This window comes from Emys orbicularis, chromosome 14 (genome assembly GCF_028017835.1).
Source record: "Emys orbicularis isolate rEmyOrb1 chromosome 14, rEmyOrb1.hap1, whole genome shotgun sequence".
Taxonomy (NCBI): Eukaryota; Metazoa; Chordata; order Testudines; family Emydidae; genus Emys; species Emys orbicularis.
The window spans coordinates 35,095,229-35,108,694 of NC_088696.1; the positions used below are offsets into that span (position 1 = coordinate 35,095,229).

Below are 13,466 nucleotides of genomic sequence, written 5' to 3' on the forward strand. Positions count from 1 at the left end.
ATAAACAGGAAGAAACATCACAAAAATAAAACAAACAAACCTATTAAAAATAAAAATAGCCAAACTGCCAATAGATATGCATGTCGCCGTGTCCACATACATACTAGTTCAAGTGCTTAGTAAAAGTGACTAGTGATTTGGGGGTCCAACTTGAGACCCTTTAAAGGAGCTTGATTTTCAGAGGGTTGGCACTTATTTTCAGAAAATCAGGCCCATTTAAGGTGTCAAGCTGGACACCAAAAAAATCAAGGACCCCCTCTTCCCCCCCAAAATCATTAGTCACCTGGAAAATCTTGGCCTGTCTTTAACACAAACAAGCATAATATTCAGTGTGTCTATAAAAGTCTCTCTAAAGAACATTCGCTCTTTTTCAGCTAACGCTGGCAAGGTACTTTGAAAATGTAAAGTGCTAGATAAATGCTACAGAGTATCATCTTTTAGATGCTATGGACTTGTTTTTGTCCTGCTGTCCCGTGCAGTTTAAGTGACCTCCGTTATTAGCTTTACTTACAGTGCTCCAGCAAATTAGATGGTTTGTTTCAGGATCTTCCACTAGCGTCCACAGTTTAGTCAGGAATGCTGGCACATTACTGGAGTATCCATCCATTGCCAGGGAACTGGGTGAATCTTGCATCGTTTTTCAATGTTTTAGTTACACTAACTCCATCTCTTTCAATATGCCTGTCTCGCTGTGCGTGTGGGTAACGGAGACTGAACCATTTAGTTTCATCCAGGTCCAGCTGAGAGTAGGCCCCCACTCAGTCACATCAGCCGTGCTGTTCGCACTCTTAAAAACTCAGCACAATGCAACGGCATCACCAGCCCCAGAGAACAATGCACAGAATTAAAATGCACTGCAGCCGATCGCACAATGCTGTGAATAAACATGCAGCGTCATGCAAAGAGAACACACGCTGTACACCTTAGGCTGGGAGGTTAGCAAATCACTGGAATGAATTAAGAAAACACCTGGCTGGCATGTTTGCAGGATGCCAGGAAGCACCGACACTGGATTGTGAAGGGACTGAGTTTAAACATTAGTTAGGAGCTCCTTGTTCTGAACATTGGCAGCCCCAGATGGGCAAAATCAAGGCTGGTTTTAAGCATGCCAAACCTTAGTCGGGCTGGGCAAAACCAAAGCCGAGTCCCACGTTATCTGAATCCCAGAGTTCAATGAGCTTTGGATAAACAGCTCTGGATTGGGTGAAAATAGATGATGAAAATAGATAAGCCCCAGGTGCCACAATCTGCTTTATTATTATTCCAGGTGTTTCACCCACTGCTAGTTATGAGCAGCTGGATTAATTTCTCCCAGACTGAAGCCCTTATTCATGTTGGGGAGCACTTACTCACGCGAGTACTCTCGTTGGCTTCCATCGGACACGACTTGTTGCTCACTCGGTTAAGTAAAAGCACCACAATCTCGCCCTTTATTTGTTGTGTTAACACAGTCCACTACACGTTGTTTCCTGGGCACTTGATGACAATGTAATCAGAGCCCAGGATCATTTCAAACCACATGAGGCTTTAAAAACTCTCTCTCCAATATGCACCAGGGATCTCTGACACATTTGACTGATAAACACACACACACACATCAGCTCACGTAGAAGTGGGATTGTGGGATATTTTGTTGACGTGAGAAGTAACTATCACTCCTGAAAGGGTGAAAGCTCCCTTGTGAAAAGACTGAGGAGCACATGAGTGTCATGTCATTAGCATTAGTGCTTTTCCAAAGTGATGCCAGTGGGATAACGAAGGCACAGTTAGATCAGAAATGGTTTTCGTTGAGGTCTTTGCACGAGATACTCAAACCATCATCTGGAAATTGCATGTCAGCGCAAGGAAAAGAATGCGCAGCCAGGAAGATCCATCAGGCATATGTGTTACTATTTTACGGGTTGTTCCCCTGCCTTTATTTTACATTAGCAATTCAGGCCCTGTCTAGGATGGAAGGTTTGCTGAATGGAGAACTAGTGAAGTGCCGGCACAAGAGCCAAGACAGGGAACATTGGGAATGAGTTTTTAGTCACACCCTTTAAAACTCTTCGGGTTTTGTACATTTTTGCTAGCACCTATTTAACTTACATGACTAATTAACATTTTGGATAAATAAAGCCTTTGTTAATGATTCAACAGCCTCACCCCTTCATTTAAGGTGTTCTACAGCACCTAACACTATGAGGCCCCAACCTGGTTGTCCTGTGGGTGCTATCACAATGTAAGTGGTAAATAAATAAATCATCATCATCATCCCCGCGGTCCTCCAGAAATACCCAGAAAGAGCAAACATGACATTCCTGATGTTTCTAAGCTAATTAAAAAGCCAGGGGGGGAAAAACCCATAAATATCATGCTTTCTTTATATGTAATAAAGAAACAAACAAACAAACAAAAAAAGCACTAGCCCCTTTCTTTTAAAACCCTTTGCAGATCGTCTTTAAGTCTAAATGCTCCGTTTCTACAGCAGTCGGGCTGGGGTTGGAGAGAGAACGTTCCTGTGTGTGTCTGAATGTGAGTGCGTAAGTAGTATGGAAGCAACCGAAAGAGTTTGCGATAGCCCGAACCAATCCCCCAGGTTCACCCGCCCTGCTTGGAAACACGTCTGTAACGTGGCACAGTCTGCGGCTCCAGAATAGGCCTTATCAGCCATCAGCAGACCCACAGATAATTTGAAATGGACAATCCGTGAAAAGACAATCATCCTCAACTTTGAGGGATTCCTGATGATGATGATGTAGTATGGGATGTGGTTTTTGAGGCATTACCCTAAAATCTCTGAAACTCCATTCACTTGGAATCTTTGTATCCACATGTTTTTTCTGAACTTGCTTCTAGTCAAAACAGGCACGTCACTGAACTACTGTCGGCTTCCAGGGGTGACGTTCTTTGGTAATCTTGAGAGTGTATCGTTTCAGACTGGGGCAGTGTACGAGGAAGGTATCTACCACTTCCTGACTAACCACACAGTAACAATGAATCTCTGTTAGATTGACACACTTCCTTGCCAGGTCTATTAGCGAGGAGTTCAAATCGTCCGAGGGGGTCGTGTGGATCACCAGCCTGTTTAAGGTCCTGCTGTAACTGCTGGTGACAAACCTAACCTGGTTCACCATGTACGTAAAAGTATTCAGTTGTAAAGTACCTACGGGTATATTGGGCTTTAGGATCCGTGGTATCTTCCAGGCAGGGACTGTGTGATCAAACTCCAGGTCTACATAGAGTTGAGGGTGCTTCTGGATCACGGCAGCCCAAAGCTCTTCAGAGATGACTGGAATATATTTGTCCAAGCGCTCACAAAAAATATCTAAGCGTGTGAAAGCCCCTCTCTCTGGCTTGATCAGTTCCGCAAACACATCATTAGACAGGCTGGCATAGTAGACTCCCAAGGTAGACAACTTAGGACATACATTCAGAACCTCTCTGATGGTTTCTGGCTTCACGTTGCAAACCAGAGTGCGGTTGTTGATGAACAAGCTGCGCAGGTTTGGGCTGCTGGTGGCTATGAGTCCAACAAGCCCATCATCCAGGGTGAACGGCATTCTCCGGAAATCAATATGCTGAAGGTCTATTTGGTTTTCTCTCTGGCATATATTTCGTATGCTCTGCAGGATGTCCTGGCCAGAGTAGAAATAAGGGTTCTCTCCTTTGCACATGATGCACAGCTTCTGCAGCTTATGGTTCTGCCTGGCCAACAGGTCTAGAATGTGGGTGACGTTCTTCCGATTTATTTCCTTGGACTGATCAAACACAATCTTCAGGTGTTTGATCTGGCTCAGGAACTGGTGTAAACTCTGCAGCATGCCCTCCTCGTTCTCCGAATCACAACTGGAAGAGCATTATAAACACAGTTAGCTGTTTTGCTGGAACTGCAACAAGTGAGCACAATGTCCATACTTTGGATCACTGTCCTTTATTATTATTTACTTATTATTGATCTCCTCCACTGCCTTAGAGATTTGTTCTTACTTGGTTTAGAGGCTCAAGTGCTCGGCTGGGAGTCAGAGGACCTGGGTTTTACTCCCAAGCCAGCCACTGACTTGCTGTGTGATGCTGGACAAGTGACTTCCATGCTCTATGCCTCTGTTTCTCCTCTCAACCATTATCTGTCTGGTCTATTTAGGTTATACGATCTTCAGGACAGACTCTCTCTCACTATGTGTTTATACCGTATATGGCACAATGGAGCCCCAATCTCTGGCTGGTCCACTAGGTGCTATTGTAATACAAATAATAGATAACAATACAGTTAGTTACGGGGCTCGGTCACTATGTACAGACCGAGGAGGTGAGTTCCAGTCTCATACACTAGAGCTCAGATCACCAGCTTCAATAGCACCATGATAATCATTCCAGTGACCTTGCCTGCTGTCCCGGGGCAAGTCTTTTCCCCTTTCTGGGCTTCTGTTTCCCACTCTTTAAAATGGGGATAACGACAGTGGCCGTCTTTGTAAACGCCATGAGATCGGTGGACGAAAAGCGCTATATCAAAGCTAGGTGAGGATTATGATGATGGTATCTCCTTGACACTTTTCAAAGCACATCTAATGCCACGACTTATCCCTTTCCTTGACTTATGATTCTTAATGCGTACTTTAAAAAACAACAACCGTCTAACCCTATTTTCTCTACCACATACACAGCCGCTACTTGTAGGAGGTACTGTTACTTACATAGTTGCATAGATTATAAAGCCTGAAGGGACCATTGTGATCATCTAGTCCAGTGGCTCTCAACCTTTCCAGATGACTGTACCCCTTTCAGGAGTCTGATTTGTCTTAAGTACCCCCCAAGTTTCACCTCACTTCAAAACTACTTACTTACAAAGTCAGACATAAAAATACAAGTGTCACAACCACACTGTTACTGAAAAACTGCTGACTCTCTCCCTTTTACCATATAATTATAAAATAAATCAATTGGAATATAAATATTGTACTTACATTTCAAGTGTAGTATATAGAGCAGTATAAACAAGCAGGGGCGCTGGAACAATATGTACAGTGTGGGAGCTGAGAGCCATTAAACCAAACTGTAAATCCCGTATACAATGGAAACCACTTCAAGTGAGGGAGTGCGGCAGCACCCCTAATACCACTAGTTCCACCACCTCTGTAAACAATTCTTTGTCCATATGAAATTTTACTTTGTACTGACTTTGCGAGTGCTTTTTATGTAGCCTGTTGTAAAACTAGGCAAATATCTAGATGAGTTGATGCACACCCTGGAAGACCTCTGCATACCCCTGGTTGAGAACCACTGATCTAGTCTGACCTGTATAACACAGGCCACAGGGCTTCCCTGTATTAATTCCTAATTGAACTAGAGCAGATCTTTTAGAAAAACATCCAATCTTGATTTTAAAATTGATAGTGCTGGAGATTCCACCACCACTCTTGGTAAGTTGTTCCAATGGTTTATAAGTATTCACATCTATAGGCTGTCATCAGCAATGTGATTTTTGAATGAAGAACAGTGGTGCTTTAAGATAAACAAGTTGTACTGCGAGATTTATACGAGATGCTGTATGCTTGACTGCACAGATACCTACAAACAGTAGAAACTACCTCCTCTCACCTGATCTCTGTGAAATGCCACACGGAGCTAGAGGAAACAGCTGCAGCCCAATGTTTGCACACTTGGAAGGCTGTGTATCTATCTCGGAGAGACAGGTAGTAAAATATATGGACAAGGATTTCTTCCGGGACGTAGTTCCAAAATTCTGATGTTGGAGCAGGCATCTTTCTGACCCGACAGGCAGCAGCACTGAGAACCACCTTCCAGACTGCAAATAATTCCCTAGACTCCCTGTTGCAGAAAAAGGAAACACATCAACCCAACCCTAGTTTGATATAATGCTATTACAGTGGGTCCGAATTTTTTCTTACATTTTGAAAATTTCACCATAATTTTGACATTTGTAAAACAAACATCGAGGTGGCAAAGTTTGCAGACGATACAAAATTACTCAAGATAGTTAAGTCCAAAGCAGACTGCAAAGAGTTACAAAGGGATCTCACAAAACTGGGTGACTGGGAAACAAAATAGCAGATGAAATTCAGTGTTGATAAATGGAAAGTACATTGGAAAACATAATCACAACTATACATATAAAATGATGGATTCTAAATTAGCTGCTACCACTCAAGAAAGAGATCTTGGGAGACATTGTGTATAGTTCTCTGAAAACTTCCACTCAATTTGCAGCAGCAGTCAAAAAATCTAACAATGTTAAGAACCATTAGGAAAGGGATAGACAATAAGACAGAAAATATCATAATGCCACTATATAAATCCATGGTACGCCCACAACTGGAACACTGCTTGCAGTTCTGGTCACCCCATCTCAAAAAAGATATATTGGAATTGGAAAAGGTGCAGAAAAGGTCAACAAAAATTAATAAGGGGATGGAAGAGCTTCCATACGAGGAGAGGTTAAAAAGACTGGGGCTGTTCAGCTTGGAAAAGAGATGACTAAAGGGGGACATGAGAGAGGTCTATAGAATCAGGAACGGTGTCGAGAAATAGTGTTATGTACCTCTTCGTGTAACAGAAGACCCAGGGGTCGCCCAATTAATAGGCAGCAGGTTTAAAACAAACAAAAGGAAATACTTCTCCACACAACGCAGAGCTTGGGGATGCTGTAAAGGCCAAAAGTATATCTGGGTTCCAAAAACAATTAGATAAGTTTATGGAGGATAGGCCCATCAATGGCTATTAGCCAGGATGGTCAGGGATGCAAACCCATGATCTGGGTGAAGCCTCTGACTTCCAGAAGCTGGGATTGGATGGCAGGGGAGGGATCATTGGATAAATTGCCCTGTTCTGTTCATTCCCTCTGGGTCACCTGGCACTGGCCACTATTGGAAGACAGGATACTGGGCTAGATACTGTTGGTCTGACCCAATATGGCCATTCTTATTTTCTTAAACACAAAAAAGGAAGTTTAGACAAACTTTAGCCAATTTCCTTCCCCACCCACTCCATTTTTTGACCAAACATAGAAGCTGGTTGAAATTTTTTGTGAATTCCAAATTTCAAAATTCTGGAAAAAAAGTGAAACATTTTAAAAAATGTGATTCTTTTCCTCATTACCAGCTCTAAATACGATTAACTTTATATAATGCATTATTTAAAAATAACAATTTTCTACACTGATATTCAAACAGACGGAGGGATTTAGCTCAAACTTGGGGCGGGGGGAACCCTCGTTTTGGGGACAAAGGCCAACCATGACAAATTTAACCCAAAAGTTGAATTATCCAGTGTATGGCAAAACAAGGAGTTATAATGAAAACTAATTTGTGATTTTGACCACAGCAATTATTAGCTGCAGCTGCTAATATAAGAGATGGCAGTTTGGTATAAGGATTTTATTGTGATGATCACACTAACCATACATTAATGTACGTGTGTTGCATATTGACATGGGACCTTTTCATTTAATTATGCTTCCGTGTAAATTATGATGCAAGAGAATGAATGCATGGGAAGTATACTGAAATGTAAAGCACAAAACCACACAGACATCTCTGCAGTATTATTTCTCAATTCTGCTTGGAGTATGCTCTGTATCCAGCCACTGTACTGCTACACAAATAAAATTACCAGCTGTAAGTTTTTATTTGACTCTTTTCAACTTTCTCAAGAACAAAGTAGTGGACTTTAAAATGAGAGGCTAAAGTCATTAAAATTGCAGGTTATTTCCCTTTGAGATTACAGCAGCAGAATTGCCAATTCTCGTGATTTTATCGTGAGTCTTGTGATATTTGATTCTTTTCTTGATGCTCCAGCTCCTGGAGTCATGTTGTTATTTTGTGAGAAATTCAGCTTTCATGTGAACAAAAAGGGAAATTTCTAGTCTTAAAAGTTCAAAAACTAGAAGCCAGAGAAAGATCCCAAAATACATATACACATTTTAAAAAAATCTTGTAATTTTAAAGCCACTCATGATTGTTTTATGCTTGATGGTGACAATACTGCAGCAGCCATGCTCTCTTGTCAGATATCCCACCTGCTTATGCCCTGCCTCTCACCCCATTACTGACTGCCCAGCAATGCGCTCCTGCTTCCTGCCTGGGAGATGCCTTCTTGCTTTCCCTGTTTCCTGCATATGTCTTCTTTATTATCTCTGACAGCTCACCCTCAGCAATCCTACTTTTATCTCAGATTTAATAAACTTTCTCATTATTCCAGCACTTGCCTAAGTACTAAACTACTCATCATCACTCCTCCCCTATACACAACTGTTGTGATTTTATCATGAGTGGTGGTTTTCTTAAAGCCCCAGTTCCTGGAGTCATGTGAAAAATCTCAGTTTTCATTCAAAACATTTCTCCCCCCCCCCCCCCCCCCCCCCATGATTGCACAGAAAAGCTTGAAAGCCTGATCTAGGTGCCCCCTAGAGACTCCGAAACCAGAAAGCAAAGAGGGGAAAAAAACCAAGTATATTCTTTTTATATAATCTCATTATTTTGGGGGGGGGGGAGAGGAGGGGCTGACTCATGACTTTTGAACTCTTGGGATTGGCAATACCGTCTACTTGTTACTTTCCTGCAGAGCCGAAAGAGTTAATGGCCTGTTCTCGGAAAGGCTCTGGCTGGTTGATGTGCATTTGCTCCGGAGTGACATTAACCCCCCCCGACCACAGAGAGGAGCCAATGTCTGTTCCGGGCAGTGCAGCGTTCACAGCTGCTGGGCGGCCTCCCTGCCTCGCCCCCTGGGGCCGCCGTGGGGCTCAGAGAAGCCGATCAGAGGGGGCGGATCTCCCCAGCCCAGCTGGCCCCAGCCCGGCCGCCTGCCGGAGCAGGGAAAGCAGGCGCTGCTGGGCTGCATTAGCGCCCGGCGGACCTAGCAAAACCCGGGGCAGCTTTTCTCTCCGCAGGGCAGAGATCCTGCGCTGGCCGGCCGGCTTCTCCCTGCGGGGCTGGAGAACAAGGATCCCCCAAACATGCATTTATTCCACCCCTCCCTGAGCGGCGAGGGGGTCAATGCATCTCCCCAGGGGGGCACTGCGTGGCTAAGGGCCATCCTGGCTTCAGTTCCTCCCCGGGGAAGGAGCACCGCCTACCCGTCCAAGTGCAGCTGTTCTTCCTCTCGGCCTGGCTCACAGCTGCTCCGGGGCCTGGGCGGACCCGCCTCGCTGCCCCCGCCGGCTCCCTTGCGGGGGGTGGAGCGGCGGAGGAGGGAGGTCTCGCGTGGGAAGGAAATCTCCCGTCCCTGGCCCCGCGGTGAGAGCAGTGCTGTGTTTACAGCCTTTGCCCAACCCAGCCCGCCCACAATCTCACCCCAGCCCCGTGAGTCACCCGCCGGCTCCGGAGGAGGAGATCCCTGGCTGGGCTAAAGTAGTGACACTTCACTGGCGAAGGAAGGAGTTGCCAGGACCGGAGCCGTCTCAGCCTTTCTGTGAATCATAGACTATCAGAGCTGGAAGGGACCTCAGGAGGTCATCTAGTCCCACCCCCTGCTCAAAGGCCTTGGCTACACTTGCGAGTTGCAGCGCTGTAAAGCCGCCCCCAGCGCTGTCACTCACTCCCTGTCCACACTGGCAAGGCACTTACAGCACTGGATCTCCGTGGTTGCAGCGCTGCATGTACTCCACCTCTCCGAGAGGAATAGCGAGTATTGCGCTGCCACTGCAGCGCTGCGGCGCCAGTGTGGCCGGCCAATGCGCTGTGAATGGCCTCCAGAATTATTCGGCAGTATCCCACAATGCCTGTTCTAGCCACTCTGGTCATCAGTTCAAACTCCACTGCCCTGGCCTCAGGTAACCAACCACGTGACCCACCCTTTACATTCCCCGGGAATTTTAAAAATCCCCTTCCTGTTTGCTCAGCCCGGCGTTGCGTGGAGTGCTATCAGCGAATCTTTCCAGGTGACCATGCCTCCACGCGCCAAGCGAGCCCCAGCATGGAGCAATGGCGAGTTGCTGGACCTCATCAGTGTTTGGGGGAGGAAGCTGTACAGTCCCAGCTGCGCTGCAGCCGTAGGAATTACGATACCTTCGGGAAGGTATCGAAGGACATGATGGAAAGGGGCCATGACCGGGACGCCCTGCAGTGCAGGATTAAAGTGAAGGAGCTGCGGAGGAGAAGGAAAATGGGAGTGAGGGTGGTGGGCCGGATGGAGACACCCTGGAATCCCTGGAGCCATGCAGCCAGGAGCTCTTCTCGAGCCAGGAGGAAGGTAGCCAGTCGCAGCGGCCGGTACTTGGTGGAGGACAAACAGAAGAGCAGGTTCCCGGTAAGCATTTTTTTTTTTTTTTCGGGAAGGAATTTTTTCGGTGCGGGCTCTTTGGGAGAGGAGGGTTAGGCATGCATGCCTAGATGCGGAATAGTGCATTGATGTGGTTTATCACATCGCAGTAATCGGCCTCGGTAATCTCCTCGAATGTCTCATCCAGAACGTGTGCAATGCGCTTGCGCAGGTTTATCGGGAGAGCCACCGTGGTCCTTGTCCCAGCCAGGCTAACGTGTCCGCACCACTGTGCCGCGAGGGGTGGGGGGACCATTGCTGCACACAGGCAAGCTGCATATGGGCCAGGGCGGAAGCCGCATTGCAGTAGAAGACCCTCCCTTGCTTCCCAGGTCACCCTCAGCAGCGAGATATCGTCCAGGACGAACTCCTGTGGAAAATGTTGGGACAGTGTTTAGTGTAGGTGCCCCCTGAAGCTGTTGGCTCTCCCCAAGGCACAGAAACCCAGAGGACAGTGCAGCCCTGAAACAATCAGTCCCCCTTACTCACCATTTTGAGGCTCCCGTGGGATATGTGTGCTCTGTTTCGGACGGGAAAATAATGCTATTGTGTAGACCCTGTGTGTTTTCTACTCCTTAAGTGTGGGGGGAATCATTACTCTGTTTGGTATAAACAATGCTGCCTCTGTTAAATGTTGCATTTTGCCTATACAGCTGCATCAACCTTGAGACCTCAGCCGTCCCTCTTATCGCCTGCTCAGAGACTGCAAAGACTCAGGAAGAGACCGCGAAAAAGCAAAGAAGACATGCTGCAAGAAGTGATGCGGCAGTCTATTAAAGAGAATGAGAAAGCACAGAACTGGAGGGAGAGAGAAAGCAGGATCCGCCAGGAAAACGCAGCGCACCGGCGGCAAAGCACCGCACACCGGCAGCAAAGCACTGATAGTCTCAAGCATCCTGGAGCGCCAAGCAGACACTATCCAGGAGCTGGTAGCCATGCAGAAAGAGGAGCAGTACCGCAAACGCAAACGCCACCCCCCCCTACAGCCCTTGTCCCAAAACTCTTTCCGTTGTGCCCCACTGTCACCTCCAACCCACTTTCCCCAACTTCCGTGTTCTTCATGCCACCCGCTGCCTCCAACACCAGTATCTTCACCACCCAGCCCTGAAAACCACGACCCTTACCCTCTGCACTCAACCCCCATCACCATGCAGTATAGCTATCCTGAAGTGCAGCACTCACTGCACAGCACACCAGACAGGACATATGCGAATCTGTGATTGTACTGTTCCCCACTCCACCCCCTTGTTTCTCTTCAATAAATATTTTTTTTTCTTTTCAATAAATGGATTCTTTGGCTTTGAAAACATTCTTTATTATTGCATAAAGTAAAAGACTCCTTAGCCCAGGAAATAAACAGGCACTGCAAGTCTGCTTGTCTGTTTAGCAGACACTGATTCCTAAAGATTGGAACTACTGCACTTCACTCCCGTGCAGGGCACCAGATATCACTGCTGGTTTTCAGCCTCAAATTGCTCCCTCAAGGCATCCCTAATCCTTGCAGCCCTGCGCTGGGCCCCTGTAATAGCCCTGCTCTCTGGCTGTGCAAATTCAGCCTCCAGGTATTGAATCTCAGAGGTCCATGCCTGAGTGAAGCTTTCACCCTTCCCTTCACAAATATTATGGAGGGCACAGCACGCGGATATAACCGCGGGGATGCTGTTTTCGGCCAAGTCCAGCTTCCCATACAGAGATCGCCAGCGACCCTTTAAACAGCCAAAGGCACTCTCCACAGTCATTCGGCACCGGCTCAGCCTGTAGTTGAACCGTTCCTTGCTGCTGTCAAGGCTCCCTGTGTAGGGTTTCATGAGCCACGGCATTAACTGGTAAGCGGGATCTCCAAGGATCACAATGGGCATTTCAACTTCCCCACCGTGATCTTCCACTCTGGGAAAAAAGTCCCGGCCTGCATCTTCCTGAACAGCCAAGTGTTCCGAAAGTTGCGTGCGTCATGCACCTTTCCGGGCCAGCCTGTGTTAATGTCAATGAAATGCCCACGGTGATCCACAAGCGCCTGGAGAACCATAGAGAAATACCCCTTCCAATTAACGTACTCGGATCCTAGGTGGGGTGGTGCCAGAATAGGAATGTGCGTCCCATCTATCGCCCCTCCACAGTTAGGGAACCCCATTTGTGCAAAGCCATCCACTATTTCCTGCACGTTACCCAGAGTCACGGTTCTTCTGAGTAGGATGCGATTAATGGCCTTGCAAACTTGCATCAACACGATTCCAACGGTCGACTTTCCCACTCCAAACTGGTTTGCGACCAACCTGTAGCTGTCTGGAGTTGCCAGCTTCCAGATTGCAATAGCCACCCGCTTCTCCACTGGCAGGGCAGCTCTCAATCTCGTGTCCTTGCGCCGCAGGGTGGGGGCAAGCTCCTCACACAGTCCCATGAAAGTGGCTTTTCTCATCCGAAAGTTCTGCAGCCACTGCTCGTCATCCCAGACTTCCATGATGATGTGATCCCACCACTCGGTGCTTGTTTCCTGACCCCAAAAGCGGCGTTCCACGGTGCTGAGCATGTCCGTGAATGCCACAAGCAATTTCGTGTCGTACGCGTTACGCGGCTCGATAGCATCGTCGGACTTCTCACCCTCACTCTCACTGTCACTTTGGATCTTAAGGAATAGTTCGACAGCCAAACATGATGTGCTGGCGAGACTTGTCAGCATACGCCTCAGCAGTTTGGACTCCATTTCCCGCAGACAGATCGCGCTGCGCAGAAACAGTTGAAAGATGGCGCCAAAGGTGGACGGAAACAAAGGGATTTCTGGGATGCGAAGTGATGCATCACGGGGCATTGGGACAGGATCCAGAATCCCCCACACCCAGGCCCCCTTCCCACAACCCATGGCGCCAGAATGGGAAAAGGTGCTCTGTGGGATAGCTGCCCATAATGCACCGCTCCCAATAGCGCTGCAATTGCCGCAAATGTGGCCACGACAGTGCGCTGGGCAGCTGTCAGTGTGGACAGACTGCAGCGCTTTCCCTACTCAGCTGCACGAAGTCAGGTTTAACTCACAGCGCTGTACATCTGCAAGTGTAGCCAAGGCCAAAGAGAAGAGCTCTGTGGCGCTGGGAAAGCGTCTCTCTTTCACCCACAGAAGCTGGTCCAACAAAAGAGATTACCTCGCCCACCTGGTCTCGCTCATAATCTGGAACATATGTGACTTCATCGCTGTGTGCCTCAGTTTCCCCCTCTGAAAA

General features: G+C 47.1%; 2 protein-coding genes across 2 annotated transcripts in view; both read right to left on the reverse strand.

Moving 5' to 3' along the window:
• HSF4 (heat shock transcription factor 4) overlaps positions 1-634 on the reverse strand; it is a 33,608-nt gene extending 32,974 nt beyond the window's left edge. Inside the window, exon 1 of the mRNA XM_065416867.1 lies at positions 512-634. Coding sequence (XP_065272939.1) covers positions 512-634 — 123 coding nt within the window. The remainder of the gene's footprint in view (positions 1-511) is intronic.
• A 2,218-nt stretch (positions 635-2,852) lies between these two features.
• On the reverse strand, positions 2,853-5,741 carry FBXL8 (F-box and leucine rich repeat protein 8). Its single transcript, XM_065416870.1, has 2 exons — positions 5,578-5,741; positions 2,853-3,828 (listed from the first exon to the last, which is right to left on the reverse strand). The coding sequence occupies exons 1-2, from the start codon at positions 5,739-5,741 to the stop codon at positions 2,853-2,855; spliced, it is 1,140 nt and encodes a 379-aa protein (XP_065272942.1).
• Between the last annotated feature and the right edge of the window lie 7,725 nt (positions 5,742-13,466).